The sequence below is a fragment of the Coturnix japonica genome, chromosome 19, assembly GCF_054131305.1.
Source record: "Coturnix japonica strain WE chromosome 19, WE-NBRP24, whole genome shotgun sequence".
Taxonomy (NCBI): Eukaryota; Metazoa; Chordata; class Aves; order Galliformes; family Phasianidae; genus Coturnix; species Coturnix japonica.
In genome coordinates, this window is record NC_140681.1 from 811,596 (window position 1) to 826,575 (window position 14,980).

Consider the following 14,980-nt stretch of genomic DNA (forward strand, 5'->3'; position numbering starts at 1 on the left):
GCCATTGCAGGGCGATGATGCGGTCGGCTTCAGGTCCCTGCCTGGAAACGCAGCTGCTTTTCCCCTGTTTCCCTGTTGGTGTTCCGTACCTGTGGCCTTTCAGCCCACCTGGAACTGCTAGCGACAGACTGTGAGCATCCCCTTGCTCTGTGAGGGCTGAGAGGAAAGCAAGGGAGACGAAGCAGCGTGGGAGGAAGAAGGGTGTCCCTGCGCTCAGCCCCTTGGGCTTGTCTGTCTTCCCGGCTGGCTCTTTCAGCCTTCTGATGCACCGTGTGTTGCTGTTTGCCCCGGGAAGCCCAGCTGCACGCATGGAGGAGGACAGGGCAGAGGGAGGGCTGCAGGTGAACGCGCCTCGGGCCCAGAGCTGAGCCATGAGCTGGGAGGGCCCTGCGCTGCGCTGTGCTGCTTCAGCTCCAATGGCTTCAAGCGTGCGATGGGCAGTGTGAAAGACAAACTGGTTTTCTTTTGTTGTCTCAAAGCTTGCTTTCGTGAGGCCTTTCTGATGATAAGACTCTGACAGGCAACTGCTAACTATCCAGGAGGGTGAATGGTGGGTGTTATCGTACCATCCCTGCTTAGGACTGCAAAGATAAGCAGGAACAAGACAAGCAGTCTTTTCCAGGGGTGCTGCTGGGAGGAGCAGACCCCTGCAGAAGGTGGTAAATCTTGTGTCAGGCAACAGAGACCTCCAACCCTTGCTGGCTTATCTGTGGGACAGGAATGTCAGAAAAGTTAGTTTTAAATCTTTTTACAAAGAAGCGTTTGTTAAGAAGAAGAAGAAGAACCCCCACTGAAATGGGGGATAAAAGGCCCTCGCTAAACTGGGGACTTTGGAGACAAACTCCCAAAGACAACTTTGACGGAGAATTCCCTGAGGGGAAAACCTCGTCGGAAGAACCCCCGGGACCAGCTTGCTGCGGAGCTCCCTGGCTGTCTCCCATCCCCCGCGGTGATCAGACGAGTTCCTGAGATCAATGGACCTACTGTGTACCTCGCTGGACCCACGGTGGTGACTATATCTCTTTTGCTCTCTGCAAAGACTCCTTGCTTGTATTTCCTACTTTTCCTATCGCCTACCTTCCCTTCCCCATCTCCCAAAAAATGGCTAGAACTTTAATAAACTGGTTGAACCAACATTTGAAACGTTGCTTCTTAATCTCATGCCGGGTATACACATATCAAAGAACCTTGCCTCCCTCCTACAAATTGGAGCGAGACAGGCAGCACCGCGTGTTTAGTGCCAGGGTGCTTCGAGGTCACGTTGCTGAGCCAAAGCCCAAAGAGGAGAGGTTGGATGCCAAGAGTGTCTGGTGGCCATTTTCAATTGGCACCTTGGCATCTTCCTTTTTCCACCAGCCTGCACGGTGGACTCGGTACAGCGTGCCACGAGGCACTGCCTCCTGCTGCTTGCCTGCCTGGCAGCAAGCAGCACTGCCGGAGGTGAAAGAGAGGATTGTAGGTCTGTGTGCAACAAAGGAGCTGGTTGCGGAGGAGGGAAACCGAAGTACTTGGAGCGGCCTTTGCATCTTAGGCGTGGGTTTGGATCCAGTGGGGTCCGAGTCCTGTGCAACAGCTCCTGGGTGTTGGGGCCGAGTCCGGGGCGTGGGGCTGCGCCGCCTGCAGGAGGGCTGCGGTGCTGGGGCAGCCGGTGTGGCTGGGTGCAGCACGTGGGCATGTGGGAGGGCCTGTAGCAGGGATTTGGGATGTAATCAGAGTGACTGGAATCCCAGTTCAGTCAGAGGTCTTAATTGTAGGTAAGGGTTGAATCCGCCGAGGTGCCGCACAAGGAGAGGCGCTGGGTGCGACTATGGAAAGCAGAGCTTGTGTGTCCCAGGAGGCAGGCGTAGTCAGGTCCCCTTTGGAGCCTGCCATTGTTGGTGCTCAGCTCAGGAGCCCCATCAGGAGCTGCTGCGTGCTGCGTCTGTGTCACGGACTTATCTAGATCAATATGATTGACTGATCAATCTATGATCTCCAGATGATGTTATGATGTGAAATACCAATAGAAAAAAATACAAAACCACAACAGTATGGCAGCCCAAAAAGATTCCCTTGTGGAAGAAGGGGGAGGGTGAAGGAGGGTGAAGGAGGGTGAAGGAGGGTGAAGGAGGCCGAGGGCCCTTTACTTGGGGCCGGCTCGTCTGTGCCCTCTTGCTGGCCAGAGAGAAGGGCTGCCCGCTGGGCACAGGGAGCACCTTGTAGCTCCCGTACCATGCCCTGCCCTCCAGCCCCCTCCTCATCCTATGTGGAACTCCAGTGCCAGCAGTGCGGCCGCCATTTTAGAACCCTCTCCATGTCACCATGGTCACCGTTGCCGCATGCCTCTGACAGTTGTGGCAGTTAACAGCCATGCCTGCTGCAAAGAGGGCGAGGGTTGAAGTTTCTGGTGGGAGGATGGAGCTGGGGGCCCTAGGAGTCAGAAGGAGGAGGGGGCCCGCCATGACCATCAGGCAGAGGAGGGGTAAGAGAGCCATTATCCATCATGCCTGGACCAGCCCTGTGACCACCACCCATGTGGAGCCTATGGAGGTGGATCCCCCTCCGGAGGAACCGATGGAGGTGGATCCCCCTCCGGAGGAACCGATGGAGGTGGATCCCCCTCCAGAGGAGCCCATGGACGTGGATCCGCCCGCGGCATAGCTGGCCTGGCACCACACCACCGTGCCAGGCCCCGCGTTGGCATGGTCACAGCTTCACCATCGCTGGTCCAGGCACTCGGCTCCTTTCCTGCTGCGCGGCCCCTGCCCCCAGCATTAGCTGGGTGGCATTATTTAACATCATCTTCTCCTCCACGTTGTTGCTCCTCTGGTTCTGTGGGCCCCCAGTTCCCTCTTCCCCCTGTTAGGTTAGGTGTTTGTTATGTTCTTTGTTTTGATGGTAGTGTTAGGTTAGTGTTAGTGTTCAGTTTAGTTTTAGCGTTAGGGATAGGTTCCTGTTCGTTTTTTAGAGTTAGGCATAGGTTCCTGTTTGTTCTTTAGGGTTAGGTATAGGTTTTTGTTGTTATTTTAGAGTTAGGTATAGGTTTTTGTTGTTATTTTAGAGTTAGGCATAGGTTAGTGTTCGTACTTGCAGTCAGGCATTGGCTGTTACACTCAAGTAAAAGTAACCGCTGCTCCTTGGGTAAGCATGCAGCTGGTTGCTCACCCCGAGCAATGAGTGCGACTGCCCTGACAGTTTGATGACATCTGCGATGAACTGAATTTCCCTCTTGGGACTTTTCCTTTGCAGAACATGGAGGAGCAGAGCGTGAGTGGCTGAGAAATGGAGCTGGGACTCAGGAGAGCAACATGTGGCTGTGTCCCAGAGCTCCCAAAGTGTGGCCATTGCAAGGTAGGCGTGCCTTACCGAAAGCGTTGTTCAAGCACAGCTCCTGGCACTGTCTGCAACAGATCCGCTCTCTGCGTGCTTTCTTTCAGTCGCTGGTGTTGTGCAGCACAGCCACGGCACGGCCCTCAGTGCGTACGCGAGGAGCGTGAAAAGGTAGGTGGTGAATTTTCATCTTGCTAACGCTAGGATTAGGAATGGTGAGCATTCCTAAAAGAGTGGCCACAAAGGTGTGATCTGCCTCGGGGAGAAGTTGATTCTCGCCTCTTCAGCTTTTCCCTTCTTTTCTGTCCACCTGTCCTTTCCAGCTCCTCCTCCCCTCAGCTGCAAGTGGGGCAGTGCTCGAGTGTGAGGACTCTTCCTTGGCATGCGGTAACAGACAATGCAGATGTGACTTTTGTGTCCTTCCTTGTTCTTGGGTTCGTAGCCCAGGGATATCTTGCGAGCAGCTCTCTAAGTCAGACTGTGCTGGCAGCGTGCGTGAGTGAAATAGTGCCTCTTTTTTCCCTCTTGCAGCAAGCTTGCCGAGGCAAGGCAAGCGCTACTCAGCTGAGGAAGAAAGCCGAGAAGGAAAGCAGAAAGCAACGATGAGGGCTTGAGCAAGAAGCTACAAAGGACAGCAGAACCACCTGCAACGCTTCCTCGGAGGTGGCACCAAGAGCTGCTGACTCAACAGTCCAGTTTACTGGCACAGCCGTGCTTTCCCTGTCATGGACGGTGGAGATGATGGAAGTGAACTGGACAGGAAGGACTTGTGCTGCGTTAGAAGCAATGAGGGCTTCACATAGGCAGGACTTGGTGTATGGCAAGAGCTGGAGACGCTGCGTTCCTTCAGGGTGTGTCTCTTGAGGTCCAGGCCTGGTGTAGGGTTAGGTTGAAATAGGGCTGGCTGGGACTGGAGAGGGAGGAGGTGACGTAGCCCCGGGGTTTGGCTTCTCCTTGGGTCTGACTGGAGGCTGAGTGACTGATTGCTAAGCGGCAATCCTGGGCACTGGGGTTTCATTTTGGGGTGTGGGCGGGGCAATAAATAGAAGCCAAATCTTCTTGTACGCAATAAAATTGAAGCGAACTTTCTAAACCTGGTGCTGCCTCTTTCAGTAGCTGGTCAGAACGTCCCTCGCTCGGGCTGGCAATCGCAGGGCGATGAAGCGGTCGGCTTCACGTCTCTCCCTTGACATGGTGCAGTGCAGGTTTTCCCCCGTTTCCTTGTTGGTCTTCCCAACCTGTGGCCTTTCAGCCAACCCGTAAGTGCTGGTGACAGGCTGTGAGCATCTCCTTGCTCTCTGAGGACTGACAGAAAGAAACCAGAGGAGGGGAAGCAGCCCGGCAGGAAGAAGGGTGTCCCGTGCTCAGCCCCTTGAGTTGGCCTCTCTTCCCTGAGGGCTCTTTCAGCTTCTGATGGATGCACCGTGTGTTGCTGTTTGCCCTGGGAAGCCCAGCTGCACGCTGGCAGCCGTGGCCTGTGCATCAGCCTCCCCTTGAGGCCCAAGGAGTTGTTTGTTTTTATGTATTCACTATTGGTGTGGCATTTTGTTTTGTTCTGCTTTGAGATCAAGGGGTAATTTAACACCGTTGGAAGTCATTGGGGTTCAGGAGTAGCACATGTAGAATTTTGATCATGCAGCAAGTTGTGATTTCTACTGTGTTAAAGAACTGGCACACACATATACGCCTGCAGCCGGAGCTTGATTGACTCTCGTCAATACGGCCTTCCAAAGCCCGGCCCTGGGGAGTTGTCCAAAAATTTTCCAACCTTTTGTATTACCTAAGTTTATTTTAAACAGACAAGGAGGAGTAATCTCTTAAAGGCTTTTTTAAAGGCATTGGACTAGGTTTTGATTATCACGTCTCAGGAAGCTTCTGCATTCCACCTAGTGCTAATGTGATCCATCAAGAGCAGATGACACAAGAGATTCAGGCCTTGCTGCCAGTCTTTTACGAATCAGAACTTTGTTTCATGTTGCCAGATATTGTGGTTTCCTTTTCAGGGGATTCCTTTGCTGTATAATAAGAAGGCCGAGGGCATCCTGGCCTGCATGGGAAACAGTGTTGCCAGCAGGAGCAGAGAGGTGATTGTCCCCCTGTTCTCAGCACTGATGAGGCCGCAGCTCGAGTGCTGTGTTCAGTTTTGGGCCCCTCAGTGCAAGAAAGACATGGAGGCCCTGGAACGCGTTCAGAGGAGGGCAACAAAGCTGGTGAGGGGTCTGGAGCACAGGCCGTATGAGGAGCGGCTGAGGGAGCTGGGATTGTTCAGCCTGGAGAAGAGGAGGCTCAGGGGAGACCTCATTGCTCTCTCTAACTTCCTGAAGGGAGGCTGTAGTGAGCTGGGGCTCGGCCTCTTCTCTCGTGTCATTAATGATAGGACCAGAGGGAATGGCTTCAAGCTGCGACAGGGGAGATTCAGGCTGGACACTACGAGGTATTACTGCTCAGAAAGGGTGGCCAGGCACTGGAATGGACACAGGGAGGTGGTGAAGGGAAGGGGACGAGGGCGAGGAAGGAAGGAAGGGAAGGGGAAGGTAAAGGAAGGAAAGCGAGAGGAAAGACACGAAATGAGACGTGAATTTTGGGTCCTTTTCCGGCAGCCGCCCCCCCCCAACAGGCCCCAGCCCGGCCTGAGCCACGTGACAGTGCCAGTGCCAGTGACAGGAAGTGCTTCCTGCAGGCGGCGGAGAGCACTTCCGGGCCATGGCGGCATGGCGGCCATGAGCGGGGCCAGGAGGAGCGGGCTCTGTGCTGCGAACGGGGTCGGGCCTCGGGGCGGGGGCACGGAGGGGCTGTCGGGGGAGGAGCTCGCGGCGCTGCCGGCACCCAGAGGCGGCTCCCGGGCGGCTCCACGGTCTCGCTGTGCTGCGGAGTCACCCGGCCGGCCCCAAAAGCCTGGAGGCAGAGCCTGAGCCGGCCCCGGCCCGGATCGTGTGGTGCGGCTCCGGCCGTGCTGGGCTGTGCGGCAGGAAGATGACTTGCGGAATCAAACTCTATAACCCAAAGATGGGTTCTAAAGCAGGTATGTTTATTCCAGCGTTGCGCAGCGCCGGGTGCAAGCGGGAGAGCTCCACCAAACTTGCACACCGTAAGGAGAAAAGTGTGTTACAGATATAGGTTAAGCTAATACGTAATCAATAGTCTCCTCCTCAGTTTGATTACATATTCATTACATTCCCTAGGACCCCATTCCCCGCGACCCTTGCCGTTGTTTTGGGGTGAAATTCTTCTTCTGTTTTCTTCTTGGTGTTATCTGCTGCTATCGTTCTCCCATGTCAGCATCATCTTGCCCGGGGGTATCTAATCCTTCTTCTTGTCAGAGGTCTCCGGACAATTTCTTCTTATCTTTATTGCCCTCTTCTCTGGTTTTATTTTGACTAAGTGTCTGTAATTCCCCCTATCCCTGCACTTTTAAATGTAAACTATCTGCAGTTACCCTTTGTCTCGGATTCTGTGAAGTTCCCCTTTCCCTTTCTATAGCAGAGTGTTACCTTGCCTCCATTTCAGTCTTTGGGTCCCCAGGGAGGCTCTCCCTGGGGGTGTCCCGATTCGAAGGCAGGATTCAATCCCGCCGCAGCCCGTCCATGGCAGGCAAACGCTTCTCTCCTCTGCTCTTGGGACTCAGCAGTGCCAGGGGTTTCACAGCGCGCGTGTTGCAGTGGCTGGCAGCCTCCGTGTGTTTTTCTATTGCATACAGGATCCCATGGTGGAGCCGCGTTAGAAGCAGACGTTGGTGTCTTGTGGCAGGAGCAAGGGCAGTGGAAGCGCTGCCCAGGGCAGGGCGGTGGTGACTGCCATGAGAGCGGAGGTCTGATGCCATCTGCGAGGGATGGGATTTGCATCCGGTGGCTTTTCCGTTGCAGAATGTCCAGCAGCAGAGCGTGAGTGGCCGTGAAATGAAGCTGGGCCCCAGGAGAGCCGCCTGGAGCTGCGTCACGAGCTTCGTGCGTGGCCAGCGCAAGGTAGGTGTGCCTTACTGTAAGCGTGCGCTGAAGCAGTGTTGGTTAAGCACGGCTCACTCCTCTGTCTGCAACAGATGGGCTTTCTGCGCGCTTTATTGCTGTGGCCGTAGAATTCCCTCTTTCTTACCATCTGATCTGTGAAGGCTTTTGTGTGGGAAGGTTTTGAGGAATGAGGGAGTAGAAATTGCTTTAGTCACGAGTCATCTGGAAAGGTTTCACAGAAACGGTGACATTTGCAGAAGGAACGTATTGGCATTGGCAGTTGTGCCAAATACTCACTGGGATGGAGAGGAGGGAGTACCTGCAGAAGACCGTTCTCTTCTGGTTTTGAGGAAGCCGGGCAGAGCTCAGATTGCAGCTTAAGCAATGTTCTTTTGTCACACTCTGTGTCCTGTGTTGCGTTCTCTCCTTTCGATTCCAGTTCTCCTGACAGGTTAGGCTTGAATTCAGCATAATATCTGCTTCTCCCTGGGTTCAGGTTCTTTGGGTCTCCTGCCTGCTTTTCTCCCTTTTCTTAATGGAGAGTGGAGTTTCTACCACAGAGCAAAGTTTCGTGATTGACAGAAACAAATATGGAACATATTAGATGAACACAGCTCTGCATTTTTTTCTTCCTCCGAACAGCAAGGGACTCCTGTGCTCTCATTAATATCATCAGTGAGTAGATGCTGCCTTCTGCTGGAGCCTAAAATGCTTTCTGCAGTTGAGTGGTTGGAAACATAGGGTTTTAACTTAAAATTGTTTGCGCAGGGTGAAGGTTGGGAATACAATTAGAATACAGTTACACAGTGCTCTATCCCCAGCACTTTCCATCATTTTTCTTAACACAGCTTACGGTTCATTTCAAAACAAACTAACAAAGATGAACTTGGGTTAGCGTAGCCTGTTTTAAATGATCCTTCTGTGTCTTTTCCAGGCTGGTAGCAGAATGGAGACTTTCCCGAGGCACTGAGGAACAGACACAAGCTTCTTTTGAAGGCTTCAATGAAATTCTGCCCCAGCAGTATCTGTGGTCTTTTGATGCTAAGGAGCTGGACGTAAAGGATTCTTTGACTATTGCCAGATCCAGGCTGCTACAGGTATGTCACGGTTTAAACTAAAAATCCACCTGCGTCCGTGACAGGGACTGTGGGCCCAGCAGGGGCCCTAGGCCGAAAGGAAAAAAAGTTAATTAGGAAAAGAAAACAGCAGCAACAATCTAAGGAGGCACACTTATTTACTAAATTACTATATCGAAATACAGGATAACACAGTATAATACAATATAATTGAAAATTGAGCTAACGAATCAAGCAAAATAGGAGAGAGAATGAGTCCCGAAACCGAGAGGCCTACTGTAAATCTAGGCGAAACGGTGAAGGCTCCCACACACTCCCCTGAACGCCAGAACTCGAAAGACGTCAGTCTAGCCTGCGACAGAGTTAATATAGTGTCCAGGTCCCGTGACCTCGTGTTGTTCTCTGGGAGATGTAGTCTTCTTCTGTAAGTTGCAGATTCAGTAAAACTATTCATGCTTTATATGATGTTATGATGTGGAATACTGATAGCAAAATTACAAAATTATTAAACCATGACAAGGTAATACTTGCATTTCAGTCAGTGTCTGAAGAGCAAAGTTCATTAAGGCTGGCGGTTCTGTTTTCAGGATGTGTGAGAGAAGCCTTATGTATCAGTTAGTATTTGGTTACTGTGTTGGTCTTCACTTTCTTCTTTGCAACCAATTTACACGTTTCTAACGTTAAGATTCTGCCAGCATAAATTTTTTGGCTAACAGTGTTTTTGTAGTCCTTGACAATGTGATTTGCGTGTGTCTAAAGAGTGAGCAACTAGAAAGCAAGGGAGAAAAGAACCAAATATCAGCGGATGGTCAAATTACTGAGTGGAGCAGGTTTTAGCTGCTTTTGGGTTCTCCAAGTTATACTCTACAGCAAAACATCGTATTTCTAGCACAGAATGGTACGGTTAGGTAAAGACAAAGTACGTTGTTAGTTTGAATGTCTAAATACAAATGTTTTCATGAGTGGTATTTCTCTTTTGTGGCCTCTCCACATTTTCTTTGTGAGCGGATGTTATTATTTGCTATGAAAGTTTGAGAGTTTAATATTAAAAACGAGTGTAGTGTGATTGCAGGTGCTTTTAAGTACAGTAGTATTTCAGTACAATAGTCTTGCTGTAGAAGCAAAGTAGTAGGTTGTAGTTTCAATGATTCCATGTGGGTGCCCAGCCCAACGTGGGGATTCCCTTATGAAAGGAGGGGGAGGGTGAAGGAGGCCGAGGGCCCTTTTCTCGGGGCCAGCTCTCTGTGCCCTCTTGCTGGCCGGAGAGAAGGGCTGCCCGCTGGACACAGGGAGTGCCTTGTAGCTCCCGTGCCGTGCCCTGCCCTCCAGCCCCCTCCTCATCCTATGCGGAACACCACTCCCAGCAGCACAGGTGCCATTTTGGAATCTTCCCCATGTCACAGCTGTCACCTTGGTTGCTGCGGCTCCACCCGACTCACTCACCTCTGAGAGTGCTGGGCAGGTAGCAGCCATGTCCAGCACGAAGCGAGGGCGAGAGGAATGTAGTGAGGATTTAAGTGGGGAGAAGGAGCTGGGGGCCCCAGAACCGAAGAGGAGGAGGGTGCCCGCCATAACCATCAAATGGAGGAGGGGGAAAGGAGCCCGTTTCCATCATGCCTGGACCAGCCCTGTGACCACCACCCATGTGGAGCCGATGGAGGTGGATCCCCCTCCGGAGGAACCGATGGAGGTGGATCCCCCTCCAGAGGAGCCCATGGACGTGGATCCGCCCGCGGCATAGCTGGCCTGGCACCACACCACCGTGCCAGGCCCCGCGTTGGCATGGTCACAGCTTCACCATCGCTGGTCCAGGCACTCGGCTCCTTTCCTGCTGCGTGGCCCCTGCCCCCAGCATGAGCTGGGTGGCATTATTTAACATCTTCTTCTCCTCCACCTCGTTGCTCCTCCGGTTCTGTGGGCCCCCAGTTCCTTCTTCCCCCTGTTGTAGTTAGGTGTTTGCTCTGTTCTTTGTTTTGATGGTTGTGTTAGGTTAGTGTTAGTGTTCAGTTTAGTTTTAGCGTTAGGGATAGGTTCCTGTTTGTTCTTTAGAGTTAGGCATAGGTTCCTGTTTGTTCTTTAGGGTTAGGTATAGGTTTCTGTTGTTATTTTAGAGTTAGGCGTAGGTTAGTGTTCGTACTTACAGTCAGGCATTGGCTGCTACACTCAAGTAAAAATAACCGCTGCTCCTGGGTAAGCACACAGTGTTGCCATCAGGGCTGACCGGGGCAGAATTTGTGTTAGACGCTGCTCAGTGACAACACCCAGAACAAAGTAGCAAGGATGTGAAGTGCAGGAGACTACTTGCGCTTAGCACATTCTGTCTGCTGTAACAGCATTACTCAAAGATTTCTAATCAGGCCAAGATCTTTGTGATGCAGCAGTTTGTTCATTACTGCCATCATGGGCGCACGACCCTACTGGCGAGGAATGGAAGGCCCTATATGCTGGCCCGACCCTACCCGCAGGGAGGTGTGCTCCCTCCCCTGGGCACGGGTCAGGGACATTGCTGGGAGACTTCCCAGTCTGATCTGCCCTTCTGTCTACTATCCCCTGCTGATAGTTCAGGCTGGCAGTGAAGAAGTTAGTAAAAAAAGCCTGAAGGCTATCAAAGATGATTTCAGGGGACTGGGGCGGGTAATCGAAGGAACAGGTGTGCGGGTGGTTATTGCATCTGTACTTTCAGTGGCAGGGAGGGATACTGAGTTGGACCTAAAAACCCACCTCTTAAACAAATGGTTAAAGAGTCGGTGCAGACATAGGAGTCTTGGTGTTTTTCACCATGGGGCAATTTATTTGGCTCCTGGCATGACAGCTACAGACGGAAGCGGCCTGTCTCAAAGGGGTAAGAGGGTTCTAGCTGAGGAACTGTCAGGACCCCACCAAAAACCTGCACCCTGACTTGTAAAATGGTTACACAGATATAGGTACACCTCATACATAGTCAATGATGTAAGGAAGGACACTGGACACACCTTCGTTGGCTCCACAGCCGCAGTCCAACACGGCGCCCAGGCCCGTCGATCCATTCCTTTGCTTGCTGCCAGTTCCCACAGGGAGTCCTCATTCAGACACCTGAAACAACAACGCACACAAACACATCAGGCAAACAACAGACACGCACACAAACACAAAACGCCCTCCTCGGATCCCGCCACTCACCCTTCCTTTGCCAACTTCTCTCGCTCACCTTCAGGGCAGTGCCAGCCCCTTCAACCCGATCACAGAATCACAGAATGACCCGGGTTGGAAGGGACCTCAAGGATCATGAAGCACCAACCCCCCGCCTGGCTGCGGGGCTGTGGCAGCCGGTGTGGCTGGGTGCAGCACGTGGGCATGTGGGAGGGCCTGCAGCAGGGATGTGGGGTGTAATCAGAGTGACTGGAATTCCAATTCAGTCAGAGGTCTTAATTGTAGGTAAGGGTTGAATCCGCCGAGGTGCCGCACAAGGAGAGGCGCTGGGTGCGACTATGGAAAGCAGAGCTTGTGTGTCCCAGGAGGCAGGCGTAGTCAGGTCCCCTTTGGAGCCTGCCGTTGTTGGTGCTCAGCTCAGGAGCCCCATCAGGAGCTGCTGCGTGCTGCGTCTGTGTCACGGACTTATCTAGATCAATATGATTGACTGATCAATCTATGATCTCCAGATGATGTTATGATGTGAAATACCAATAGAAAAAAATACAAAACCACAACAGTATGGCAGCCCAAAAAGATTCCCTTGTGGAAGAAGGGGGAGGGTGAAGGAGGGTGAAGGAGGGTGAAGGAGGCCGAGGGCCCTTTACTTGGGGCCGGCTCGTCTGTGCCCTCTTGCTGGCCAGAGAGAAGGGCTGCCCGCTGGGCACAGGGAGCACCTTGTAGCTCCCGTACCATGCCCTGCCCTCCAGCCCCCTCCTCATCCTATGTGGAACTCCAGTGCCAGCAGTGCGGCCGCCATTTTAGAACCCTCTCCATGTCACCATGGTCACCGTTGCCGCATGCCTCTGACAGTTGTGGCAGTTAACAGCCATGCCTGCTGCAAAGAGGGCGAGGGTTGAAGTTTCTGGTGGGAGGATGGAGCTGGGGGCCCTAGGAGTCAGAAGGAGGAGGGGGCCCGCCATGACCATCAGGCAGAGGAGGGGTAAGAGAGCCATTATCCATCATGCCTGGACCAGCCCTGTGACCACCACCCATGTGGAGCCTATGGAGGTGGATCCCCCTCCGGAGGAACCGATGGAGGTGGATCCCCCTCCAGAGGAACCGATGGAGGTGGATCCCCCTCCGGAGGAACCGATGGAGGTGGATCCCCCTCCAGAGGAGCCCATGGACGTGGATCCGCCCGCGGCATAGCTGGCCTGGCACCACACCACCGTGCCAGGCCCCGCGTTGGCATGGTCACAGCTTCACCATCGCTGGTCCAGGCACTCGGCTCCTTTCCTGCTGCGCGGCCCCTGCCCCCAGCATTAGCTGGGTGGCATTATTTAACATCTTCTGCTCCTCCACCTTGTTGCTCCTCTGGTTCTGTGGGCCCCCAGTTCCTTCTTCCCCCTGTTAGGTTAGGTGCTTGTTATGTTTTTGTTGATGGTAGTGTTAGATTAGTGTTAGTGTTAGTGTTCAGTTTAGTTTTAGCGTTAGGGATAGGTTCCTGTTCGTTTTTTAGAGTTAGGCATAGGTTCCTGTTTGTTCTTTAGGGTTAGGTATAGGTTTTTGTTGTTATTTTAGAGTTAGGTATAGGTTTTTGTTGTTATTTTAGAGTTAGGTATAGGTTTCTGTTGTTATTTTAGAGTTAGGCATAGGTTAGTGTTCGTACTTGCAGTCAGGCATTGGCTGTTACACTCAAGTAAAAGTAACCGCTGCTCCTTGGGTAAGCATGCAGCTGGTTGCTCACCCCGAGCAATGAGTGCGACTGCCCTGACAGTTTGATGACATCTGCGATGAACTGAATTTCCCTCTTGGGACTTTTCCTTTGCAGAACATGGAGGAGCAGAGCGTGAGTGGGCTGAGAAATGGAGCTGGGACTCAGGAGAGCAACACGTGGCTGTGTCCCAGAGCTCCCAAAGTGTGGCCATTGCAAGGTAGGAGTGCCTTACCGTAAGCGTTGTTCAAGCACAGCTCCTGGCACTGTCTGCAACAGATCCGCTCTCTGCGTGCTTTCTTTCAGTCGCTGGTGTTGTGCAGCACAGCCACGGCACGGCCCTCAGTGCGTACGCGAGGAGCGTGAAAAGGTAGGTGGTGAATTTTCATCTTGCTAACGCTAGGATTAGGAATGGTGAGCATTCCTAAAAGAGTGGCCACAAAGGTGTGATCTGCCTCGGGGAGAAGTTGATTCTCGCCTCTTCAGCTTTTCCCTTCTTTTCTGTCCACCTGTCCTTTCCAGCTCCTCCTCCCCTCAGCTGCAAGTGGGGCAGTGCTCGAGTGTGAGGACTCTTCCTTGGCATGCGGTAACAGACAATGCAGATGTGACTTTTGTGTCCTTCCTTGTTCTTGGGTTCGTAGCCCAGGGATATCTTGCGAGCAGCTCTCTAAGTCAGACTGTGCTGGCAGCGTGCGTGAGTGAAATAGTGCCTCTTTTTTCCCTCTTGCAGCAAGCTTGCCGAGGCAAGGCAAGCGCTACTCAGCTGAGGAAGAAAGCCGAGAAGGAAAGCAGAAAGCAACGATGAGGGCTTGAGCAAGAAGCTACAAAGGACAGCAGAACCACCTGCAACGCTTCCTCGGAGGTGGCACCAAGAGCTGCTGACTCAACAGTCCAGTTTACTGGCACAGCCGTGCTTTCCCTGTCATGGACGGTGGAGATGATGGAAGTGAACTGGACAGGAAGGACTTGTGCTGCGTTAGAAGCAATGAGGGCTTCACATAGGCAGGACTTGGTGTATGGCAAGAGCTGGAGAGGCTGCGTTCCTTCAGGGTGTGTCTCTTGAGGTCCAGGCCTGGTGTAGGGTTAGGTTGAAATAGGGCTGGCTGGGACTGGAGAGGGAGGAGGTGACGTAGCCCCGGGGTTTGGCTTCTCCTTGGGTCTGACTGGAGGCTGAGTGACTGATTGCTAAGCGGCAATCCTGGGCACTGGGGTTTCATTTTGGGGTGTGGGCGGGGCAATAAATAGAAGCCAAATCTTCTTGTACGCAATAAAATTGAAGCGAACTTTCTAAACCTGGTGCTGCCTCTTTCAGTAGCTGGTCAGAACGTCCCTCGCTCGGGCTGGCAATCGCAGGGCGATGAAGCGGTCGGCTTCACGTCTCTCCCTTGACATGGTGCAGTGCAGGTTTTCCCCCGTTTCCTTGTTGGTCTTCCCAACCTGTGGCCTTTCAGCCAACCCGTAAGTGCTGGTGACAGGCTGTGAGCATCTCCTTGCTCTCTGAGGACTGACAGAAAGAAACCAGAGGAGGGGAAGCAGCCCGGCAGGAAGAAGGGTGTCCCGTGCTCAGCCCCTTGAGTTGGCCTCTCTTCCCTGAGGGCTCTTTCAGCTTCTGATGGATGCACCGTGTGTTGCTGTTTGCCCTGGGAAGCCCAGCTGCACGCTGGCAGCCGTGGCCTGTGCATCAGCCTCCCCTTGAGGCCCAAGGAGTTGTTTGTTTTTATGTATTCACTATTGGTGTGGCATTTTGTTGTTTTGTTCTGCTTTGAGATCAAGGGGTAATTTAACACCGTTGGAAGTCATTGGGGTTCAGGAGTAGCACATGTAGA

At 52.8% G+C, this 14,980-nt stretch overlaps 3 protein-coding genes across 5 annotated transcripts; all 3 read left to right on the plus strand.

The window, feature by feature from the left end:
* The first annotated feature begins 3,247 nt into the window (after positions 1-3,247).
* Positions 3,248-4,402, plus strand: LOC146757732 (uncharacterized). Its single transcript, XM_085520006.1, has 3 exons — positions 3,248-3,330; positions 3,417-3,480; positions 3,633-4,402. Exons 1-3 carry the CDS (start codon positions 3,288-3,290, stop codon positions 3,913-3,915), a joined length of 390 nt encoding a protein of 129 aa, XP_085376132.1. The 5' UTR covers positions 3,248-3,287; the 3' UTR covers positions 3,916-4,402.
* Positions 4,403-4,552: 150 nt separating this feature from the next.
* On the plus strand, positions 4,553-6,221 carry LOC146757733 (uncharacterized). The gene has a single exon (XM_085519991.1). It carries the CDS (start codon positions 5,361-5,363, stop codon positions 6,219-6,221), a length of 861 nt encoding a protein of 286 aa, XP_085376117.1. The 5' UTR covers positions 4,553-5,360.
* On the plus strand, positions 6,202-14,446 carry LOC146757734 (uncharacterized). Of its 3 annotated transcripts, XM_085520005.1 has the most exons (7): positions 6,202-6,331; positions 7,173-7,271; positions 8,188-8,350; positions 13,272-13,374; positions 13,461-13,524; positions 13,677-13,787; positions 13,885-14,446. In XM_085520005.1, the coding sequence occupies exons 4-7, from the start codon at positions 13,275-13,277 to the stop codon at positions 13,919-13,921; spliced, it is 312 nt and encodes a 103-aa protein (XP_085376131.1). In that variant the 5' UTR covers positions 6,202-6,331; positions 7,173-7,271; positions 8,188-8,350; positions 13,272-13,274; the 3' UTR covers positions 13,922-14,446. The 3 variants fall into 3 exon arrangements, 2 of the variants coding, with proteins under 2 accessions (XP_085376131.1, XP_085376130.1); XM_085520004.1 differs by having other exon boundaries at positions 13,677-14,446; XR_014935885.1 differs by lacking the exons at positions 6,202-6,331; positions 7,173-7,271; positions 13,677-13,787 and having other exon boundaries at positions 8,210-8,350; positions 13,885-13,932.
* The last annotated feature ends 534 nt before the right edge of the window (positions 14,447-14,980 follow it).

Coding starts and splice junctions, on each gene's coding strand:
- LOC146757732 (XM_085520006.1), top strand. CDS start 3,288: ATGTGGCTGTGTCCCAGAGCTCCCAAAGTGTGGCCATTGCAAG. Junction 3,331..3,416: donor CAAAGTGTGGCCATTGCAAG/GTAGGCGTGCCT, acceptor GCTTTCTTTCAG/TCGCTGGTGTTGTGCAGCAC. Junction 3,481..3,632: donor TACGCGAGGAGCGTGAAAAG/GTAGGTGGTGAA, acceptor TGTCCTTTCCAG/CTCCTCCTCCCCTCAGCTGC.
- LOC146757733 (XM_085519991.1), top strand. CDS start 5,361: ATGGGAAACAGTGTTGCCAGCAGGAGCAGAGAGGTGATTGTCCCCCTG.
- LOC146757734 (XM_085520004.1), top strand. CDS start 13,275: ATGGAGGAGCAGAGCGTGAGTGGGCTGAGAAATGGAGCTGGGACTCAG. Junction 13,375..13,460: donor CAAAGTGTGGCCATTGCAAG/GTAGGAGTGCCT, acceptor GCTTTCTTTCAG/TCGCTGGTGTTGTGCAGCAC. Junction 13,525..13,676: donor TACGCGAGGAGCGTGAAAAG/GTAGGTGGTGAA, acceptor TGTCCTTTCCAG/CTCCTCCTCCCCTCAGCTGC.